Here is a 23,378-nt window from a genome sequence, read left to right on the forward strand (position 1 = left end):
CGCTATGAAACCGCGGAAGCCGAAGGCTGCTGGGAATACATCCCTCCAAGCATATCACCGAGCCAACAAAGCCCAGGCAAGTTACTGAACCAGCCTAACCCAGGCAAATTATTTCGACTTCTGAAGAGACTGGACCTCGGTAAGCTCGAGCTGGAACAAGGGGGGTGAAAGCGAGTTAAGACTCTCAAACTTGGACGAGCCAGAGAAAACCTCGCAGGAATTACACCAAAAATCTTGATCAATCTTCATCGTGCGGTAGCAACATTATCCGTCATGGCACGATGGTCTGCCTTATACTGGCTCAAGGGCCGTGGGCCCACAGAGGTCTGCTGAGGGGCCTCATAATAACAATAACAATAAAGTAATTTCGGATCTCTCGGCAGAGAGTAGTCTTAACTGTTTTTGCATTACAGAGGTTTTGAACCGAGACTACCTCCCGCACCTTGCCCAGCGGTGGGAACTCAATAGGCAGGCAATGCTTTTTGATCAATTCTTTATGTTGCTCGCCGAATTTTAAATTTCTAACCTAAATTTACGGTAAATCAGAGAGAAAGTAACCAGCTTATTTAATAACCACCTTGTATAAACACGTTGGGTTGCATGTTGTGTCGGGCGATGAACAAGCAATACAACTTCTTGGCGCAATAATCACTTTATGAAATATGTATATCGTTTCTTTTCATAAGAGGTAAATCTATCGATTATTATAAGTTTATTATAATATTTACATGCGTATTTCAACAAAATATTAACTTATCACTTTCAATAGAGCTAAAAGTTATACATATAATATTGTAAACCAAAGTGAAGAAAACCCATTTTCCATTTTGTGGACTATCTGTTCACGTCGGAATCAAGACAACATAATATAGTTTGTAAGAATGTCTCAAATAACTTCTTCAAAAGAGTTGTTATCTCAAGCACTTCAAAGTCGGATTATACCTAATCAGGAATATTTATTGCAAGGATCTATTCTGGATTCGGCTGTAGATCATTTAATACACAGGTAAGAAAATGAGTATTTGAACCAGCTCTAGAAATCGATCTGGCTGTTTGGAGACGAAAAGTTAAGTGGAGAAGTGTTAGGTACGTTTTAGTGGGTATCAGAAGAAGTAGTTGGTGTCGTTTGGTTTTATCTGAGTGAAAATTTACATACAGTTTGTAAAGAATATCTTTTCATAGTAAAGAAAAATTTTAAATTTTAGCTTTGATCGAGAATTCCAATTTTTTTTTTACAGCTTCAGTGTTTGATTTAGTGGTACATCCCCATAATTGAATGCCGTATGCCCATACCGGCCTAACTACTTGGTTGTATAGTACAGTAGGTTCTGTTTTTATGCGGTAGATACGTTCCGCAAGAAACAGCATAAAAAAAAACAGCATAAAAAAAGCTACTAGTTCTATAGTAAAACTATAGATACGTTTCAAATGCTAAAACCGCATAAATCTGAAATAATGTAATAAAATCGCATAAAAAAGGGCACTAGTCCCATATTATTACTATAGATACGTTCCATAGACCGCATGAATCTGAAATAATTAAATAAAATCGCAAAAAAAAATATTGTATCTATGAAAATTATATCTTTATATATCTTCCATACTTGTAGGGTTAGCATTTCTAATGTAATCTGTGATGGGTTTTTGCTTAGCTGGTTTAGAATCTTGTTTATATGTACAATTCCCGATAGGTCGACATGCATTTTGTAATTTAAAAAAAAACCGCACTATTTCAAAACCGCATAAAAAAAAGCCGCATAAAAACAGAACCTACTGTATATTAATAATTTGTTCTGTATTGACAATGTAGACTTTCTGCCAATTAACCATTTAATTTTTTTAATTTTTAAGTTGTTGATGTTGTTGTAGCAGCATAAACATTTCCCATATTTACATACGGGGAATGATGCTGGAGTGACAGTCCTTGGCCGGATATAAATCCGGTAACGTAGAACCGACTGTCGTAGTTGATTTTAAGTTGATTTCAGTTGCTTTCAATTTGACATGCTCTTTCCATTTGAGCTTTGCATCCAATGTCATACCCAAGTATTTTGCTGTATTACTATACGGAACAGTAGCAGATGATATTTTCACTGGGTTATAGGCTATTTTCTTGTTTGTAAAGTCTACGTGAACAGACTTGCTTTCATTTAGTTTAAGTCTTCAGTTGTCAGTCCATGCGACAACTTCTTCTATCGATGGCTGTAACTTTCTAGTTGATTCATTTGCGTTATTTCCATAGGCTAAGATACATGTGTCATCAGCAAAAGTGGCTATCTTACTTGTATTTCAAACAGGTAAATCTGCAGTATAGAGTAAATACATTACACTGGCCCAAGAATGCTGCCTTGTGGTACACCAGCTTCAATTTTTTTAATGTTTGAGTATGCTTGTCTTTGTTTCACTCTAAAATATCTGTATGTGAGATATGATTCCAATAGCACAGTATATTGATATGGGAGCATCGATCTGAGGTTACGGATTAGTCCTTCGTGCCACATTTTATCAAACGCCTGTGCGACGTCAAGGAAAATTGCTGAACACACTTGATTGTTTTCTATGGCCTCTTTTATGATGTGTACTATACGATGTATCTGATCTATCGTTGAATGTTTTTCTCGAAATCCAAATAGGTGATGGTATGTATTCAATTCATTGGTATGTATTTAAATTCAATGCATGCATTCATTATTAAAGTGAGTTAGATTAGCGCTTTGTGAGATAAGTTCTTTAGCACTTCGGCTGTGATTAAGTCAAATCCTGGACTTTTCTTTTGTTTTAGTTTGGAGATTTCATTTGCTACCTCATCTGTGGTAAAACTTGAATTTCCACAGATTCTTGCACAGTACAGGGAAACAAAGAGTTATTTATCGCTTTAAGGCGTCTGGCCACCCTGGCGGACCAAAAAATGCACTTTTTTTTTTTAATTAATAAATTCGAAGCTATGGGCCGGAATATTTTTATTTTTTAACTCAATATCATACAGGGTTTCAAGAATAACATTGTGAACTTTTATTTGAAAATATTAAAAAATGGTTACTTTCTTTTGCGATTATCTCGAAACTACATTTTTTGACCTGGTACCTTCGAGATCTCGGAAACTATCCTTCTGATTGCTTTCAAATTTTTACTGAATATTCTTAGATACATTATCTACAATGTTACGTAGAAGTTTTTTGATAACTTGATTAGTTTTTTTTTTATTAATGTTTTTGTTTGAAAAATGTCGGTAAAAAATTAAAATTTTTTTTTCGGCTCACCATAATTTTTCTAATCGTCGAAAAAAAAAAGGCTACGCTACATTGTAGTCACACTACTTCAGAATAACCGGAATTTTTTTTTTTTTTTTCAGATGTACCATAACCGAGGACCAGGTGGGACAAGGACCGCGCGTATCGTGTGGAGGACCTCCGCGGCAACCAACATCACGGCGCCATTTTTTAATATTTTCAAATAAAAGTTCACAATGTTATTCTTGAAACCCTGTATGATATTGAGTTAAAAAATAAAAATATTCCGGCCCATAGCTTCGAATTTATTAATTAAAAAAAAAAAAGTGCATTTTTTGGTCCGCCAGGGTGGCCAGACGCCTTAAGTAGCTTAAAATTTTTTTGGAGGTGTTGTGCAAATAACTCAAACTTTTTCCAAATCGGTTTTTGCCCAAGCTTGGTTGCTATTTGGCTGTTTAATTGGGGGATTATGTTGAATTGGTCTTTTCATATGTGCCATAGTTCGCCAAAGAGATTAATCAGAGGTTTTATCTGCAGTTAGGTTTTGCAGATTGATATTTAAAGTTCTGTTTTTATTTTCTGTATAACATATTTCACAGTTTTGGTGAGGTTGTTTAATTGTGTTTTAAGTGATGGAGACCTAATCGACTGCCACTTTTTTCTGATTTTTCTTTTTTCCTTTATGAGTTCAATTATATTCGAAGGATATCTTTGGCAATTAATCTTACAGGTGTACTTAACCAAACAGTTTTTTGTATCTGTGCTGACAGCTTTATTGTTTCCTTCTCCATTTCGTCAACATTATCGATTTTTTTTCTTTTTTATTTTTTTCTTTTTTTCTTTTTTTCTTTTTTTATTTTTTTCTTTTTTTATATGCTCTTTTGGACAGATTGTGTACCCATTTGCTTTCTCTTTCAAGCTGTTCTGCATCAGTATGATATTCTACTTGTGTTAGTATTGGTGTAGTTGACCTTTCACTAGTTTGACAGAACAGAACAGCTGATGTTTTCCAGCGGGGGTTCCAGGTCCCGGCGAAAGCCCAGTTTACGATTTTTGACGTTCGCTAAATATGTGTTTTTGGTGTTTTTCTGGAGCACTTCTATTACGTATGTGTTGACAAAAGTATTTTTCATTCACTTTCTTTACTTAACTGATGAAAACAACAAAAAATGCAGTTATTTTCCTCGAATTTCATTCATTTGGGTTTTTTTGCAAATGGTATGGAATGTGAAAGAGGTAAGAAATTATTTAGTTGATTTAATTAGTTTCTGAATATCATATTCCCATGGTATTTTTCCCCACTCTTCTCTGATGAATCTTGCGGGTGCAGAGCTCTGCAGCAGAGGGCAACGAAGTCGCGTGTCCACTCACGGGTGGTGTACAGGCCGGAGCACCTCCGAAAATGGCACCAGCCACTGCAAGAATTGCATTGGACAATTGTCAAGTTACGAGGAACTACGGTCTGACACACGGAGCAGACTATGCGGGGGACCAAGAGCTGCTGGTTTGTTCCCGCACTGGGGTAGGAGCAGGAGGGTTGTGGGTCAGTGAGGGAGTTGTGTTGCACGTGGGGGCTCCTTACCGTTGAGGTGTTGTTGGTGGCGGCAGTTTGACGTGAATTTATTACACCACCCGTTGAACTTATTACACCTAACCGAGGTGGAGTTCGGGTGGAGCCGTTTGTGGCAGATGCAGCAGTAAAATACTTCTGGTCCGGGGTTGGGTTCGATGCCAGCCCTGAAGAGAAGTATTTTGAGCAAACTTGCTGCAATGGATTGCTGCTGTGACGAAAGATTGGGGGTGGGATACGGTACACTAAACAGGGCTAGTTTACTGGGGCCCGGCTGCCATGGGAATGTGATAATGGGATAATATTTTTGTTTGGTAGTGCTGTGAGAGGCTTGCGCAAAACTCTCTGGGGTCCATCATGGTAGTAGAGCATCATTTTCGTCTCATCTGAGAAAATAACGTTATCCTAGTACTCTGTGGGTAGCGATATGTGTTCGGTGGCAAATCATAATCTTCTGTCAACGTTTTGTGCTGATAAGAAGGGTTTTTCCTAGCCACTCTTGAAGAATATTTGTTTTTTTGCAACACTTTTCGAACAGTTTGATGAGAAACTCTTAACTCGTAGTCTTTTTCCGCTTGAAGAGCTACTCCTCTTGTACTGCTTTGCGGGCTATTATAAATAGTTTTAATATAATAATTTTACATTCAATTCGCTGCGTCCCTTATTTGGTCTGCCTGTAGACCGTTTCAACTCGAGCCTTTCTTTATTTTCAGCACAGTTTATTATATTATATACAGCTCTAATTTTGAGGGAGAACATATCGGCGATTTCTCTGGCTGATTTGTCCTTGTAGTGATTGAAATACACTAATTAAATAATATTTTTCGAAACTCGTTTTCCTGGCATTTTTTTATTCAAATATGAGATCCCTTGAAGCACTGAAGACAGTCACTTTATAACTAAATAATTTCTTACCTCTTTCACATTCCATACTATTTGCAAAAAAACCCAATTAAATGAAATTCGCGGAAAATAACTGCATTTTTTGTAGTTTTCATTAGTTTCTTTCTTTGCATTTTTTGACACTTTTTAAACCGTGATTTTTTAATCCAAATTTTCACTTTATTATTAATATTAGTTGTATACGTATATATACGTTTTATTTAACAGGAAAATAGCGCTGCTGGCTGAAATTCGGAATAAAAAATTGGGCGATTTTCACTATATTATTAATATAATATCATATTCTAACAGAAAAGAGTGTGTGGAAATAATGTTCATATGTTGCTTTGTTTCCATTCGCATTCATAGAGAGGTCTCAATGACAGGAACGTATGGAATTTTGAGGGGTACTCTTTTCGCGAAGACTATTTGTATTTGTATTGTTGACATTTAGTAGAAAAAAAGTCAGCTGCGCCCTAGAGGGCGGAAAATGCGTCAGCTGAACAGGCGAACTTCTAAAATAAATTAAAAAGAAAAACTACTTATGCCGATTGAAATTTTTTTTACATAATTTTGGACACATATGAAAATATAATAATGATGGTCAGCTGCGTTTAGGGAAGCAGCCGAAGTAAGAATGTATCATTGCGTTCAGCTGACGTATTTTCCCCCTCTACGGCGCAGCTGACTTTTTTTTTTTTTATTCTACTAAATCAAAACTACATGAAAAAAATTTTAGCCGGTATAAAATGAGTTGGTAGAAATTTTTTTTCGACAAGTTTCGTACCTTCCCACAATCACACCCACCGCGGGTGCGCCAGCTGACGTTCACTTTCGTTATTCATGAAAGCTAAATCACAAGTATAGTCAAGAATTTAACGATATAAAAACGCAGTCCAAAATCGACCCCTGGCTCTCGGACTATTAGCAGCAGTCGATAAGAATTTGTTGGTGATTAGAAGCAAATAATGTTCGGTAGCTTTTAAATATGACCTATTTGATTTTTTCCAAATCATCCAAAATTTATATACATACATAATTTATGGGTGCTCTGTAAAACTTTGTTGAATTTGAATTTATACATATGCGGCCGCGTGCACTTGCCACAGAAAAAATATTAGGCTTCGCAAAAAATATCCACTGAACTTTTTTATAAGATACTTCTTGCTGTTTTCTGCAACTTACTGTATGCTCATGCGCGCACTTGACGTACAGCAGCTGCGGTTGTCGAGCATTTAGAAGACATATTTACATACATATATGGGTGCAACCACATATACGAGCCGCGACCATTCGACATGACAAAAAATTAAGATTTACCAAATATTGCCAAATAATTCTACGCGAAATATTCCAATATTGACTATTTTCGAACGGTCGAGAAAATTGGCATATGGGCGGATCGTTTTATGAATGAAAGTACTTTGCTCTTAGGACTATGAGTTCGAATTTACCAATGAACTTTTTGATGATGGGTTTTTGTTGTACAGTACAATAGTTGAAACTGTTCGGCACCGCCGCGACTTTTTCAGACTGTTCAGCACTATGGCAACTAGAATGATGGCCGCTACCGCTGCCCCTATTAATGCATTTTTTTCTTGCAGTCGCTAGGCAGAATTTTAGCTTTGAACGACATACGCAATTCACGCTATTCGTAGCGTGTAGACTTCTCTATAGATTAACGTTATCTGTATTGTTTTCTTTCCTTCTGGCAGCACTCCATTTCATTGTTAATTTGGCTGGCATATTAGGAGTTTGCAATTAAAAATGAAATTTAAATTGTTAATTTATGATATATATAAATGAAAAGTGTTAGAAATGTGTGTGTATGTTACACAGTTGTAATAATGATTAAAATAAATGTGATAAGTGCACTTATTATGTCAAAATTTGGTGAAGGTAAAAGACAAATTTTTTTGTTAATTTTTTTTTAATTAAGCTTATACAATGTTAATAACTATTATATAAACTGAGGTTGTCATGCAGCACTAGCATCAGAGGCTATCAGCTGTCAGACAAATTTTACAAACAAATAACTTAAGACCTATTATTAACTGAATAGTGTTGATGCTAGTTTTAGCGAAATAAGTGGCATTCCATTGCTACACGATAAATTTGCTCATAATACTTTCACATATAAGTAGATGATCTGTTGTTGTTGTTGTTGTTGTAACAGCATAAACATTCCCCATACTTACATACGGGGAATGCTGCTGGAGTGACAGTCCTTGGCCGGATATAAATCCGGGTCGTTTCGGTAACGTAGAACCGACTGTCGTGGAAACGAAGTAGATGATCTACTTTTTCGTGCTTAACTCCCAATTCGTAATTAAAAATCTTTATTACCCATACAAAAGCTCTCTCCCAAAATCTGAGATTATAAAATAATCCTAGATAATAACCATACTTTTTGGTATACAACCCTGTGTTTTCTGTGTAATACAATAGATCATAATTTTTATGAGTGTAAAGAAAAACGTCAAATCTTGGAAAAGACCCATGAAAGGAGAATCGACACACACCATCTTTTCGTCGACTTCAAAGCTGCATTCGACAGTACGGAAAGGAGTTACCTGTATGCCGCTATGTCTGAATTTGGTATCCCCACAAAACTAATACGGTTATGTAAGATGACGTTGCTCAACACCAGTAGCGCCGTCAGAATTGGGAAGGACCTCTCCGAGCCGTTTGATACCAAACGAGGTTTCAGACAGGGTGACTCGCTGTCGTGTGACTTCTTTAACCTGATGTTGGAGAGCATCGTACGAGCCGCAGAACTTAATCGCTCAGGCACAATTTTTTATAAGAGCGTACAATTGCTGGCGTATGCCGATGATATTGACATCATCGGCCTTAACAACCGCGCTGTTAGTTCTGCCTTCTCCAAACTGGATAAAGAGGCAAAGCGAATGGGTTTGGTGGTGAACGAGGACAAAACGAAGTACCTCCTGTCTTCAAACAAACAGTCGGCGCACTCGCGTATCGGCACCCACGTCACTGTGGACAGTTATAATTTTGAGGTTGTAAAAGACTTCGTGTATTTAGGAACCAGCATTAACACCGATAACAATGTCAGCCTTGAAATCCAACGTAGAATCTCTCTTGCCAACAAGTGCTACTTTGGACTAAGTAGGCAATTGAGCAGTAAAGTCCTCTCTCGACGAACAAAACTAACACTCTACAAGACTCTCATCATGCCCGTCCTAACGTATGGCGCAGAAGCTTGGACGATGACAACATCCGATGAAGCGACGCTTGGAGTGTTCGAGAGAAAGATTCTGCGTAAGATTTTTGGACCTTTGACCGTTGGCAACGGCGAATATCGCAGACGATGGAACGATGAGCTGTATGAGCTTTACGACGACATAGACATAGCGCAGCGAATAAAGATCCAGCGGCTTCGTTGGCTGGGTCATGTCGTCCGAATGGATACAAACGCTCCGGCTTTGAAAGTATTTGATGCGGTACCAGCTGGTGGTAGCAGAGGAAGAGGAAGGCCTCCTCTGCGTTGGAAAGATCAGGTGGAGAAGGACTTGGCTTCACTTGGTGTGTCCAATTGGCGCCGGTTAGCACGAGAAAGAAACGACTGGCGCGCTTTGTTAATCTCGGCCAAAATCGCGTAAGCGGTTATCGCGCCAATTAAGAAGAAGAAAGAAAAACGTTAAAGTAAAAATTAAATAAAATGGATGCCGGAAAAGGGTTTGTAGACATAATTCTAAAAAAATGTTTGTTAGGTATTATTAACTATGCATTCATATAACAGAAAAAATGCATGTGTCCAGTTATTATAAAATGTAATATCGAATTTCAAATTAGTACTGCTGCCATAATTTTTTGAAACCTCAGTAAACGTCGTTTACGGATTCCCTCCAACTATTTATTATTAGCAGCCAATTGCGCAATTAAATTAGCTATTCCTTCTCCTTGTCTTTTCTTATCATATTGTTAAAAATAATAAAACAAACCAAAAAACCGAATTATTCCACCAAAATAATTTATATGAAGAAAAATCTTTCACAACAGTATTGACAGATGATTATCAATTTTGCGGGTAATCTGCCATATGTGAACGGGTAGATTAATTTGGTGTATTTATTGGTAATTAATGCATATGTGAACGTATTTTATAAACACTTTATTAATTCAAGATTTCATTTAAAGCTATTTTTACTCAATAGTACTACGAATTTTATTAAAATTCTAATGTTACAAATGTTCTTCAAAATAAATGTGCGGGACGTAGCTCACGTAGTTTCAAAGGAACGATAGTGAGAAAAGAATAATGCGATTCCGAAAAAACCCAGCCAACCAACAATGAGGTTCGATAGAACTTAATAGTGTTTAAAAGAGTTAAATTAACCTTTGGCCTTCGATAAATCATTATTTTCAAAAAAAGTGAAAATTTTTTTCGCGCGGCGCTTTTTCTTTGGTAAAGTACTTATATAATATACATGTTACAAAAATAAATATATTTTTGCAAAATTTTTTATAAAATTGTGTTTTTTTAATTTTAAATATATAATTTTACAAATACTGAAAATTCGAAATATAAATCGCACAATTTGTAAACCAAATTTTCGCCTGTGGCGGTTTATTGTTTGGACATGTTATATACAATAACAATTTTTATAAAAATAATAAATTTTTTGCCTGCGTCTCTTATGGTATATATTTTACGATAATAAATTTTCATAAATAGTATGAATTATAAAACCTAAGTTAAATGCTTGCTGGCTTAACAATTGCTTTATACATTTCTCTTCAACGATATTTCAGAACAAGATGCAAATACGGTCGAAAAAAAATCAAATTTTTAAGCTTTTCCTGATGGTTCTATAGAGACCCTAGGAGGTTGGGACTTTCATCGTTATAATGGAGTGATATTGCTCTTTCTATTGGGCGCCCCTCATACAAATATATCGTGGTAGTAATGGAAAGTTTAGTCAAGTTTTGCACTAAATCAACATCTTTGAGTTTCATTAGAAAATTCGTAATATTTCTCACAAAACAAGCGAATGGTCAATCATAAGGATACCTAGCCAAGGGAAAGTCAACTGTTTTCACTGCGTGTTTAATGCAGATTGTGTTTAAACTGTAATTTGTTGATTCAATCTTATGTTTATACATACAGTTACGGTTTATGTTTATACATACAGTTACGGTTTATGTTTATACATACAGTTTACGTCGCCACGTTTTTTTTATCACAACAATTTTTCGCCATCCACTGTAAAATCCGTTAGATTAAGAAGTCGGCTTCAAGTTATGCAATCACTTGTTAAACTTATCCTGTTAGTTTCGTAAATTTTGCATGAAATTTTATCGCGACTATCTTTGTGAAAATTAAAAAAAAAAAAAAAACGGTGAGATAAGTTTATTTAATTGATATTCTGTAGCTAATGGCCAAATTTTTATTATTCTTCATTCAGTAATGCCCAGAAGAAAAATTGCACACCCGAGAAACGCGCTCTCATAAAACAAATTGATTGCTGATGGAAAAACTTATGTGGAAGTGCAAAATATCATTGGTTGCTCACCAACAATGGTACGTAATGCCATCAAGTACAAACCAAGCGGCAAAAAGCGTGGAAGAAAGTCTGCAATTTTGGCCAGAGAAGTTAAGTCTATCTTCAGATACTCAAAGCAGTTTCCATTTGCGGCTGCTACTGAGATAAAAGATGCCGTAAAAGTGTCTTCGAGCGTTAAGACTGTTCGTCGGCGTTTGCGTAAGCACGACCTGGGTGCTCACAGGCCAAGAAAAGTATCGTTGTTGACAAAAACGCATGTAGAGAAGATGCTTCGATTCGCCAAAGAACATATAAATTGGTATTCGACCAAATGGCGCAACATTTCATGGTCGGACGAGTCGAAGATTGTCTTGTATGGTGGAAAGAGATCGCGCCAATATGTAAGACGTCGACCTAATACCGAATACCTGCCAAAGTATAAGACAAAAACAATAAAGCATGGTGGTACTAGCATTATGGTCTGGACATGCTTTTCTTGGCTAGGCGTGGGACCCATTCGTTAGGTTAAGGAAATATGGCTGGCGCTTCATATGTTGATATACTCAAAGACATCATGCTGTCATATGCCAGAGACGAAATGTCGCTTGTTCGGACGTTCCAGCAAGACAACGACCCCAAACACACGAGCAAAGTTGCTAAAAGATGGTTTGAGGAGAATCAGATCAATGTAATGGAATGGCCGTCACAGTCACCAGACATAAACCCCATTGAAAATTTGTGGGTTGATGTCAAGGAAGCAGTAGCCCAACACAAGCCAACATCTAATACGCAACTTTGTGAAGCTGTAAAGAGGGCATGCGAGTCGATTTCGATTGAAAGATGTCAAAAACTTGTTGATTCAATGCGACGCCGTTGTGTTGCAATTCTAAAGAATAAGGGTCATGCAGCAAAATATGTACTAATTCAAATTCTAAACAAAACCCCATGTAAAAATAAGAATAAAATCACCATCATATAAAAGTTTTGTCAAAATTTTTCTTACAATTTGCTACTAAGTTTTTGACCGCACAAAATTCGCTGCAGTTTTTCTAAATATAATTTTACTTTACTGAAATAAAATAAACGTTGGATTTTTTTTTGGGATTTGTTTTATTTTGACATTTGGGCTATAAGAGGGAAAAATAATTTTTTTATAAAAGCGATTACACGCACTTTTTCAACCCATTCCATTTTACGTATGAACACTACAGTACAATCGTGATAGTCCGACATTTCTTAATCCGACACGTTCGGTAATCCGACAACCTCATAACGTCTATGGATGCAATTGGCATTATTTTATTATGATCAGTCGTAGCAGAGCAGCAGAGGGGGGTTGTGTTTTGTTTCCCGGTCACAACGTATTTGTCATTAAATTTGAACAACGCCAGTTCTCTCGCGATTTCTGACGGTGTTGATGTGATTTTTTTCTGTCTTTTCGTGTCATTAAATGGAACTTTCGGTAGTCCGGAATATTTGATAATCTGGCAACGAGTCGGTCCCGTATGTGTCGGACTATCACGATTGGACTGTACTAAGATTTTGACCGCAGCTAAATATCTAGATTTTAGACGCTGGTAGCCAAATTGTCTCGGTATTGAACTGCTGCAAAACATTGTTGCAAGAATGCAGGAACAAAAGAGAAAGCATCACGTAAATGAACAATATTTCTACCATTTAATATTGTTACGTTTTTCTCCATTACGGGATTGCTAAATAAAACTCATAAACAAATTGTTTGCTTTATTTAATTTCAATGCTTAATTTTATATCACTTGGCACGTTTACATGTTCACATACCTATTTAACTTCAAACTAGATACATTCCTTTTACTATATATACTTGAGAACTACACCCTTAAATGTTTTGCATATTATGCTTTTTATAAATCTAACATGTTTTCAATCTGCATCAGGAGAAACGTACCTTTTATACCTTCATGTACAAAAGTTAATGCAATTCGAAAATCCTTAGAGAAATATACTTAAGAACAAAGTAAAATAATAGTCAAATCATAAAAATGCAGGCAGGGACAAGTATACTTATTTTATTTATTCATTAAAGTCGAAACATACAACCATGGCTTATTTTTACAAAGATTGATCTTTTAAGAATAGCTTGTATATATAATGGAATCGTAGATAAAATAATTAACAATAATATCAAATTGGCGGCCGGCGTAGCCGAATGGGTTGGTGCGTGACCACCATTCGGAATTCACAAAGAGAACGTAGGTTCGAATCTCGGTGAAACACCAAAATTAAGAAAAACATTTTTCTAATAGCGGTCGCCCCTCGGCAGGCATGGCAAACCTCCGAGTGTATTTCTGCCATGAAAAAGCTCCTCATAAATATATTTGCCGTTCGGAATCGGCTTGAAACTGTAGGTTCCTCCATTTGTGGAACAACATCAAGACGCACACCCCAAATAGGAGGAGGAGCTCGGCCAAACATCCAAAAAGGGTGTACGCGCCAATTATATATATACAATATATCAAAATTAAAGTTATAGCTAGAAAGACAGATAAAAATAGTAGTAGGAGTAAGGATTAATTGGAATCGATTGAAATAATGAGAAATCTTTTGAGTACATTCAGCAATATTTGGCAAGGTAACGAAGCATTTTACGTTTGAAGCGTAAGCTCTCTTCTGTACGTTTAATTTTTCGGGGTAAGTTATTCCCCACTGAACCAATCATTAATATAGAAGACAAACAAAAGAAGGTAAAAAATAGAGCGTTGTTGTTGTAGCAGTAAGACGGGCTTCAGTGTAGAGTATATCATCGGTCGCTTTCGTCAGGCTCATCTTGAGGTAGGCCCGGGAAACAGCTGCTGCGGCCCGCTGCATATTTCCTACCATCTGGACCAACCCTATTTATTTTCCTTGCATCGCTGAAAAAAATATGACGCCACTGATTTTGAGTCTAGGATATATGTTCTCGAACAAACTAAATTCTGCGATGCTGTTACCAATAGCTTCTTCCGTTCTAGACGATCGTGAAGCCCTGTTTCTGTGAATCGAAGCACAACTCTTCGCTTCATTATTGGCTTTTCCAGGTCAATCAAAATTTCTCGATGGATGTCAGCAACACTCCACCTGGGATGCAGTTCTTGGAATCTAATGATCATCTATCAATCTGCCTAGAAGTCTTTCGCGCTTTTTTATCTGGGAACGTTCTCTGCTGTTACTACTAGTTATGCTTAGAAAAGCTTTTCAAAGCATTAAAAAGCATCGTTTTTAAAACGTTTAATTGCGTTTAAATAGCAGTGTTGGATAATCCAGTATTTTTGCTTCGCTTGAGCGGTATTTTTTCCCATCAAGAAGCAGTGTAAAACTAAAAGTCGAAGTTCTTTTTGATCCATTGTTTTGAAAATAACAAAAGTAGAACTACTCTTAGCACAATAACTCACAAACTAAATTTTAACAGTTGACTTTTTAAGTTTAGTATTAACTGAAAAAGAGGTGAATGCAAAACTAATGCCATAAATGTGTTGGGCCCGGGACTTTTCATCCCATGCGTTATAAGTGAAATCATACTTTCGGAAGGAGTAAAAACCAATCGAGCATTTACAAGTACTGAGATAGACTTTTGTGGACCATTTTTCTATGAATCAGCCTCCGAGGAAATGCTATATTTGTCAATTTTTTTTTTAACCACGGCTATTCACCTAGATTCATTTCGACTCATTTCTCAACTGATTCATTTCGAGTGGTTCTGAAAAGATTTGTTTGCACGCGCGGAAAACTTTAAACTATATGGTCCGAAAATGCCACTTTTTTTGTCGAAACTATGTGTAAATTACGAGAGCTAAACTAATTATTTTTTCAACTTGGAGCATTTGAGGACGATTCGTGAGCAGTCTTCAAGAGACGGAATTGAATGGAGGTTAATAGCTCCTCGATCTCCCTCTTTCGGCTGCCTTCGGAAAGCTTCAATCAAAATACCTAAATATCATTTTTATCGTGTTGCAGGCCCATCAACTTTAAATTTTTAGGAACTTCGGACGCTTATTTGTCAATAAACTGCAATTGTTAATTCGCTGCCCCTATGTCCTGTCGTGGAAAACGTTGACGTCTTAGAGGTGCTAACGCCAGCACAATATTTAATTCGCGCTCCCTGTACAGTGATTATGGAGCCTGGCATATCTGAGCTTAATATAAGCCAACGAAAATCCGCCGACTACCTCTTCAGCATATCTTGCCTTGTTGCTAAGACAGCAGCTTCCATCGCCCAGCTGGTGTAAAGCTCTTGCGTCGCGGAAATAAACTCTGTAGGCGTATCGATCGAAATAATAATGGGTAAATGATCTGATGTTAGGGATAGTAGTGGCCACCATATTATGCTATAGTATTTATCAGACCAGAGCTGGCAGTTGTTAGGTCAGGCGAGCTCCAACGATCATTTAGTAGACTTGGGTACTAAAGATCGCCATGCGCCTTACTCTTATTACTAATCAGTTTTCACCTCTGATAAGCGCACCCATGTCGGGGTGGTATCTTGCCAGACAGCAGATGACTGGGGGTATATATGGATATATTCATTATTTTGAAATCGCCATCTCCTGACCGGACAGCTATACCTCGACATTCTTAGGTGGATTCTCTGTACGATCGAATAGGATAGACCGTTATCTTGCTTGCGATCTTTACGGTGCATATTGCAGCTATTGCTGCTAACAAACGATGTGCTAAGTTCATGTTCTGGATTCCGTTATTTTGTAATGCTTGTTGTAACGTTTCTCCTTCTGTGTGTGTTGTTGTTGTAGCAGTATGCAGTTTAGTTAACTTCATCGTTTGTAGTCGTAGAGGATGCAGAGCTCTATGGCAGGGGGCAACGTCTAGTTTCAGGTGGTGCTCAGACCAGAACATTTTCGAAGATTACATCATTTGACGCTTATCAGGAACCGAGATATTCTGGTCTGACACATGGAATCGACTTTGAGTGGGACCAAGAGCTGATGGTAACCCTATTTTAGATACGGGGAAATGTCGGTCAGCTTTCCTATTAAATATTTATAAATGAAAGCGATTGTGATTAGTATGTGCTTAAAACAGTTATGAATACAATTATTTATATTTTAAACATAGGTTACGAGGATTATGTGATACGGTCGATGCGTCACCTGAAACTTTTCATGATTTGGAAGTGTGCTTAAGTCTGCGGCAACCAACACAAACAGCTCCACTAATGCTTCGTGTTCGGAGAGCATTAGATAGAGATGCACCATTTCAATTACGATACATCGGACAACCAGAATTAGACAGAGCGCGTCCAACACTTGTTCGCTCTAGCATAGATGTTGGGTGTACCTCCACAATTTTAGACTTCCTCACAGAATTGGGCTGCAGATTGGATTTCGAATATGTGAGTCGTGGTAAGTAACATTATATAATATAAAATATATTATAATATGAGAAATTAAACTATACCAACTTCGCTTTTCGCCAAGAGTTGTATTTTGGCTCTATAATACCATATTAAAGCCAATTTTGCCATTGTCTGGTGGAACGCACTGGAGAGGGCAAAACTGCCGCTGCACGTACTGCAATCAGGCTGAGAGGTTCGGGCTTCAAGTTCGACCTTACGGATACTCAAATATTCTCAGAAACTTTGGGTTCATTTCTCTGACAACGGATCAGTGTGTAACCTCGCTTAGTCCAAGTTGAACTTTCTCCACCCACATTCCATCAAGGAAGGTGTGGACCGGGTGCAACACTTGGGGACCGGGCGTAGCTAACCTGTCCACGGATGGATCCAAGTTGGATGGTAGGGTTGGAGAAGAAGTATTCTGTAAAGAGCTCCCCATCAGACACAAGTTCAGGTTACCGGAGAGGAAGCCGCAATCAAAGAAGCAGCTGATTGGCTACATACTTGCGTAATAACTGTTAAGAAGGTAAATATTTAATCCGATAGCCAAGCGGCAATTAGGGCCCTGGTTCTATTTTGGTGCACTCGAAACTGGTCAGGGAATGCCTGTTTTCACTCTCGATTGCATCCGAATTCTTTGAGATAAAGCTAATCTGGGTACCTGGTCAAAGTGACATTGCGGGAAACTGCGAAGCGGAAGAGCTGAGGAGACAAGGGACGTATGAGGTAGTGTCCCGCAAAAGGAGAGGATCGGGATCCCCTTGACAACCTGTGCTCTACTCCTGGAAAGATGGACTTCTCGTGTACTCAACGAGCGCTGGGCAAGTACACAAACTTGTACAGCCGCCAAATCCTTCTGGCCATGTGTGGATCGGAGAGACTAGAGGGATCTTCTGAGGATCACAAAATCTCAACTTTCAAATTTCGTTAGCGTCCTCAAGGGGGTATATGCTGTGAGACGCGGAATTACTTCGGGTACTGTTTGCGACAGTTGTATGGAAGATGAGGTGGAATCATCTCAGCGCCTGCTCCTTAACTGTCCCGCTCTCACACGACTAAGGTTTAAGCCTCTTGTTTCTCATTTCTTTCATAGCAGGTCTAGATATAAAAAATCTGATGGACTTCATCAGCAGCATAAAGCGGCTACTACAGCCGCAAATAAGTCACCATTCGTAATACACAAATACTCAACCCCCTCTTTTGTTTGCGGTGATCTAAACTCTCGAATCGTGCTAATCTTATCCTGGTTTGGAGATTTTCTCTCCTCAGATAACAAAAATTTTTAAACTCTTGACACCCCATACGCATTTATCGTTATTAAGAAGCGTGTTATTGTTTTTGAAAATTTTCAGTACTTGGCTAACGGCATTCTCTTGTTCTATTTCGGTATTCCCAGAAATAATGACGGCATCAATGTAATTTAGTGCTTTCTCACACGGTAACAGCAACCTCTCCATTATTCGCTGGAAAAATTTTGGGGCAGAGTTGATTCCAAACATCAATCTTTTATAACGAAAGATTCCCTTGTGTGTTATGAAAGTAGTAATATCACGACTTGTTTTATCTAGTACTAATTGGTGCTATGCCGGCGACCGCCGTAGGCGAATGGGTTGGTGCGTGATTACCATTCGGAATTCACAGAGAGAACGTTGGTTCGAATCTCGGTGAAACAGCTTTTTCAGTTCTATAGGCGCGCATGTAGCTATGATTTCCTTTATTTCATCTTGCGTTTCATTAAAGTCTTACCTTCGACCGAATTTAAGCCATTAAATAAATGTCTTTCGAAAGTCGGGTTTCGCTTAGAAGAAAAACACTCATTTAATTTGCACACCAATATTTCAAATACATCAGTTTCTTTTCCCAGAGCTCCCGGGATGTTATATATTACCTGTTGCAGTTGTGGCCACCTAAATGAAGGAATTTATTTTTTCTTCTTCACTACATTTGTTATATCTTCTGCTAGAAGTATAAAGTGAGAGACCGAAACCATTTTTCCATCTCCGCAATCTAAATAGTTTCCACCGTCACAATTCAATGCACTGCTATATTTGCAATGCACTCTAATTTGCCGCAATTCGATGCAATTTCCAATTAAATGTGTCGTCAAATACATAAATGAATATGACCCGTAGTGCACGAAATTCCCTGTAGTATTCCAATAATATTTTTTTATTAAATAAATTTTTCTTATTCTTGGCGCTTCAATTTGTTCCTTTCTTGAACGAGTTGATTTTTCGCTCTATGTAAATGAGAAAGTAAAAGCATACCGAAAAGTTTTCAAATTGTAGGAATTAAAAAAAAAAAAAAGAAATACAAACGCTCCTCGTCGCTATTGTATCAACCCATACTTACTTACGATATATATGTATATTAAAATAAACACCCTAGAACTTGTTATTGTATTTATGGTGCGTGCCACCTACACCGGTCTTTATTCAACATCAACTAACTCTAATTACATTTCATTCACTTGCTTCTAATTTTCGCTCTTTGCTGGTGTTCTCCACATACAGTATTTTCCAGGTTATGGATTCTCAATTTTAATCTGCATTTATTTGCGCATCCCTGAAGCAATTTTTGGCTGTTTTTCGCAATGATGTGATTCAGTTGTGAGTTTCAAAATTAGCATTTGAAGTGTATAAGCTCCTAGGTACGTTTTTTGAATCTGTTTATCATATTATTAATCTATAAATAAGTGTTGTCGAAGTCGAGTAAAAGAGGAATAATAAATACTTAATTTCTGAGAGAAAATACATAATTAAGCACATTCTTAATCCATCTTAAAATGTTTCTCATCAACCTTTTCATTATAAATATACCCAGTACATGCCCGTAAAATATTCATATATTCGACTGTGTGCTCAAATATTTTTTTTACATGTGGTGTATTTCCTTGCTGATCTGCTGCAGAGTCTTGAAAGTTTTTGGATGTTTTATCATAAAAATTTGCATAAAATTGTCAATACTGTAAGCAGCAATATTTGGAAGTGCACCCATATCTTCTACATACTTTCGCAAAAGCAGCAGTTTATGTAGTTCAAATGTTATACTGGAGTTGGAAAATTGTGTACAAAACGCTTAAGAAGTTCCTCCGTCATATCTAAATTAAAGTTAAAACTTACATGTAAGAAACATGTAATAGAAAATATTTATTATACACTTCCCTGCCCTAAATATTCTTAATACGACTATTCCCGTATAAAGAGCAAATTGTCGGAACATTAGCCGTAGCTGTCCATCAAATTAAGTTATTTGACATACATTTTTGTCGTCAGTCTTTTTTGTAATCTTTTCTACTGTTCTTCTATTTACAAGGGAACTGCAATTGGTTTAAGAGCTTTTGTTTTTCTACTCTACTAAGTAAACCTCTCTTATAAATTTTTTACAAAACTCATTAAGTTATTCAAATTAATGCTTTTAAATTTTGAATACACGTATTGATCACTTGAAAAATTCGTGTACATATAAACCATGATTCAATTATAGAAGGTTAGGTAAGCAAACAACTTTCTCCCTTCCTCTTGACAAATCGGCTCCCTTATTTGATGGCATGTTGCTTCTTTACAAATATACGTATATGTTTTATAAAAAAAACTTTTAAGTTGTAGTAAAATTTAAACTTTTGGTGCAAATTATTAGGTCGGCAACACCGTTCCTATTTTGACGCTTTGCCTTATTATTATTCGTTGAAAATAGTAAACATTTAAACTGGAAACATTTGAGTGCTTCTTGTTTCTGAAATAGTCGGATAGAAAACCAGTTATCAAGGTCTCCTCGGATACATGGAGATAACGCGCGAGGGCATATGCAGGCTGGCTGTTACAACTCTACAATTATGTGGACAGACCGAAAAAAAAAATAAAGAATCATTTAAAAGAACTAGTTTGGTGGAGAGATTCATTGGTCTGCAGCCGGCAATAGTAGCATTCACATGCAACGAGTGTATCCTAGCATAAGAAAGCCATGTGTCGATTTAGTCAATATGTTGAAGGAAATACTATCAATTACTAAAATAGTTCTTTTTATTTATTGAAAATACTTGAAGTTGAACCGAAAACTAAGAATAAATATAATGCCATTTTCAATTTAAGGATTGAGTGAATATTTTTAATTAGATTTAAGAGATTGAGGAATCACAGGGTAATAATTTATTATTCCAAATAGTGTAAATGTAATAGAAAAAATAATAAATACACTTAATCAAGAGGGGCTGTTTTAGATTTAATAATTTTAGTTTAACAAACTAATGTTATAAGTTTAATTAATTTTGAATTAATAAAATTTATTATTACAAATAAGTGATAATTTACTATAAGATGGGTTAAAAGACTAATACTTGCTTTCAGTCTTGTAATGATGTATTTACTATATTGGTAAATACTTAACAGAGATACATACTTTCATTAACAATAGTTATAGAGCTATGATTAGCACTCTAAATTTCCGAAAATTAATCATAAAATAATCCTGATCGACATTTATATTAAAGGAAAGCAATAGTGTTTTTGTTGTTTTGTTTTCATGTAGATGGAATCTATATTGGTCAGTTTTTCTTTCATTTTTTATTCCATTAATTGCTACTTTGCGTACTTTTTTACTACCTTTAGGTAAGAAGGGGGAAACTTTTTCCCCTCTTTCCCAATCCTTCGTAAATACAATCCAATATAAGGGAGGAAGACGTCAAAATTCCCTTACCTAACCTTCTATAATTGAATCATGCATATAAATTATCTGCTGTGAATCGCATTACCAGAGCAGTATAGTGAGTTCATGCAGGGCTGCATTGGAGTAAAATATAAATAGAAAGAAAGCATTCAGGCAAGCGCTTTTCCCTGGCTTCTTGGTAAGCCTCCTTGAATCGCTTGACTTAAGAGGGCCTTGCTAGATAGGATACTTACAGATAATTTGATAAAAGGGGTTTTCTACTGGGAATTACATGAAAGTATTCGAAATTTTTATCGATTATGTATGTATATATATATATACTGTAGGTCCCTCCAATTGTGGAACAACATCAAGACGCACACCACAAATAGGAGGAGGAGCTCGGCCAAACATATATATGTATGCGTCTTGATGTTGTTCCACAATTGGAGGGACCTACAGTTTCAAGCCAACTCCGAACGGCAGATATCTTTATGAGGAGCTTTTTCATGGCAGAAATACACTCAGAGGTTTGCCATTGCCTGCCGAGGGGCGACCGCTATTAGAAAAATGTTTTTCTTAATTTTTTTGGTGTTTCACCGATATTTGAACCAACGTTCTCTCTGTAAATTCCGAATGGTAGTCACGCACCAACCCATTCGGCTACGGCGGCCGCCGTATTTTGATCGATTAGAGCATTTATTTCTAATTTATGGTTTTAAAAATAATATTGTGGTGTTAACGCCAAATTTCTCCTCTAATTTGTGTTACACTTCTTAAAGGCAGAAATATATAAATATAGCGTCCTTTAACTCATTTTTGGAGCTCAGCCATTTTGAGCGTTTGAAGTCATGATCTACTGCCACTGTATCACATACAACTAGCTACTCTGAAAAGCGGTGTCTGAGTAATGAGTTATCAAAGAACCGTTATTAATAATAAGTACAAAATAAAGCAATAAGTCCGTTCAGTTCAATGTCTTCAATCTGTTTTGCTTGTTCTTTCCACTTTTCTAAGAATTATTTTTCTAAAAATGAAGTAACATGACGTTTAATAACATGATTATGAAGTGATATAAGAAACACGGAATGCCTCTAGTCTACTCAAGTGAGAAAAACGTTAGCTTTTGAGATGTGTTGGCAAAATACAAATATGTGTACTTACGTATGTATATAACTGGCGCATACTTGCTTTCTTATGTGTTTCGCCTAAAGTCTTTTCCAATTTGCGCCTGTGCCCTGCAAATGGTGAACCTACAGTTTCATGCCGTTTCGGTGGTTCGCCATTGCCTGCCGAGAGGCGACCGTTATTAAGAAATCCTTTTTCTATCATTTGGTGTTTCATGCCCACAATGGTTTCGAGAACCACGCACAATCCAATTGGGCTTCAGTGGCCGCCATTAAAACTTTACTGGAATTAGCGTGAAAGCAAGAAACAAAACAAAAAAAGTCAGCGTACGCAAGAATTCTCCATAACTTGGTGTGAGTTACTTGTGTCTATCTGAGATAGCAAAATTTTTGTCGTACGCAAAAAAAAATTTGCGAGAACTAGTTGTGTGAGGAGGAAATCAAACTCAAGAGGTTCGCTGTCTGCAGTGCGAAATAGATACAAACCCCATGCAAATAATTTGGCATATTTTAAATGCACAGTAACAGTGAGAATACCCAAGACTTTAATTGAGTTTGATCGGATTATTGCAAAAATTCAATACAAAGTAATTGCAGAGCAAACACTGCGAAATTTGAATAATCCAATGTCGGAGCGGATAATAGCCGTTATGACAGCTTAAGCTAAATACGGAACTAAAATAAATGTAGTAAATGGCATAGTCAGATTAGCACGTAATATAGTATAATTTTGGTAATATGAAATTTTTCATTATCATTTCAGGATATATTTTTCGTAAAGGAAGGATGAAAATAACTGTTTCCAAAATAAAAGCTGTTCCTGGGAAACAACAAGAAATGAGTACAGAATCAGTATCTCAGAGCTATTTGGTTGAACTTTCCGTTCTAGCTCCAAATGGTCAAGATTCCATTGGAGATGAAATGCGTATCTTTGCTGAGCAATTGAAACCATTGGTGCAGTTGGAAAAAATCGATTACAAACGGCTTGGAGGTTTGCCTTAAATTATAATATGTATTATTGTATTCATAAATAAAAGATTTAAAATACTA

At 36.7% G+C, this 23,378-nt stretch overlaps 1 protein-coding gene across 1 annotated transcript; it reads left to right on the forward strand.

Moving 5' to 3' along the window:
- The first annotated feature begins 713 nt into the window (after positions 1-713).
- On the forward strand, positions 714-23,378 carry LOC129238717 (mediator of RNA polymerase II transcription subunit 18). The gene is made up of 3 exons (XM_054873849.1): positions 714-1,006; positions 16,278-16,564; positions 23,092-23,378. Exons 1-3 carry the CDS (start codon positions 882-884, stop codon positions 23,328-23,330), a joined length of 651 nt encoding a protein of 216 aa, XP_054729824.1. The 5' UTR covers positions 714-881; the 3' UTR covers positions 23,331-23,378.

This window comes from Anastrepha obliqua, chromosome 2 (assembly GCF_027943255.1).
Source record: "Anastrepha obliqua isolate idAnaObli1 chromosome 2, idAnaObli1_1.0, whole genome shotgun sequence".
Classification (NCBI taxonomy): Eukaryota; Metazoa; Arthropoda; class Insecta; order Diptera; family Tephritidae; genus Anastrepha; species Anastrepha obliqua.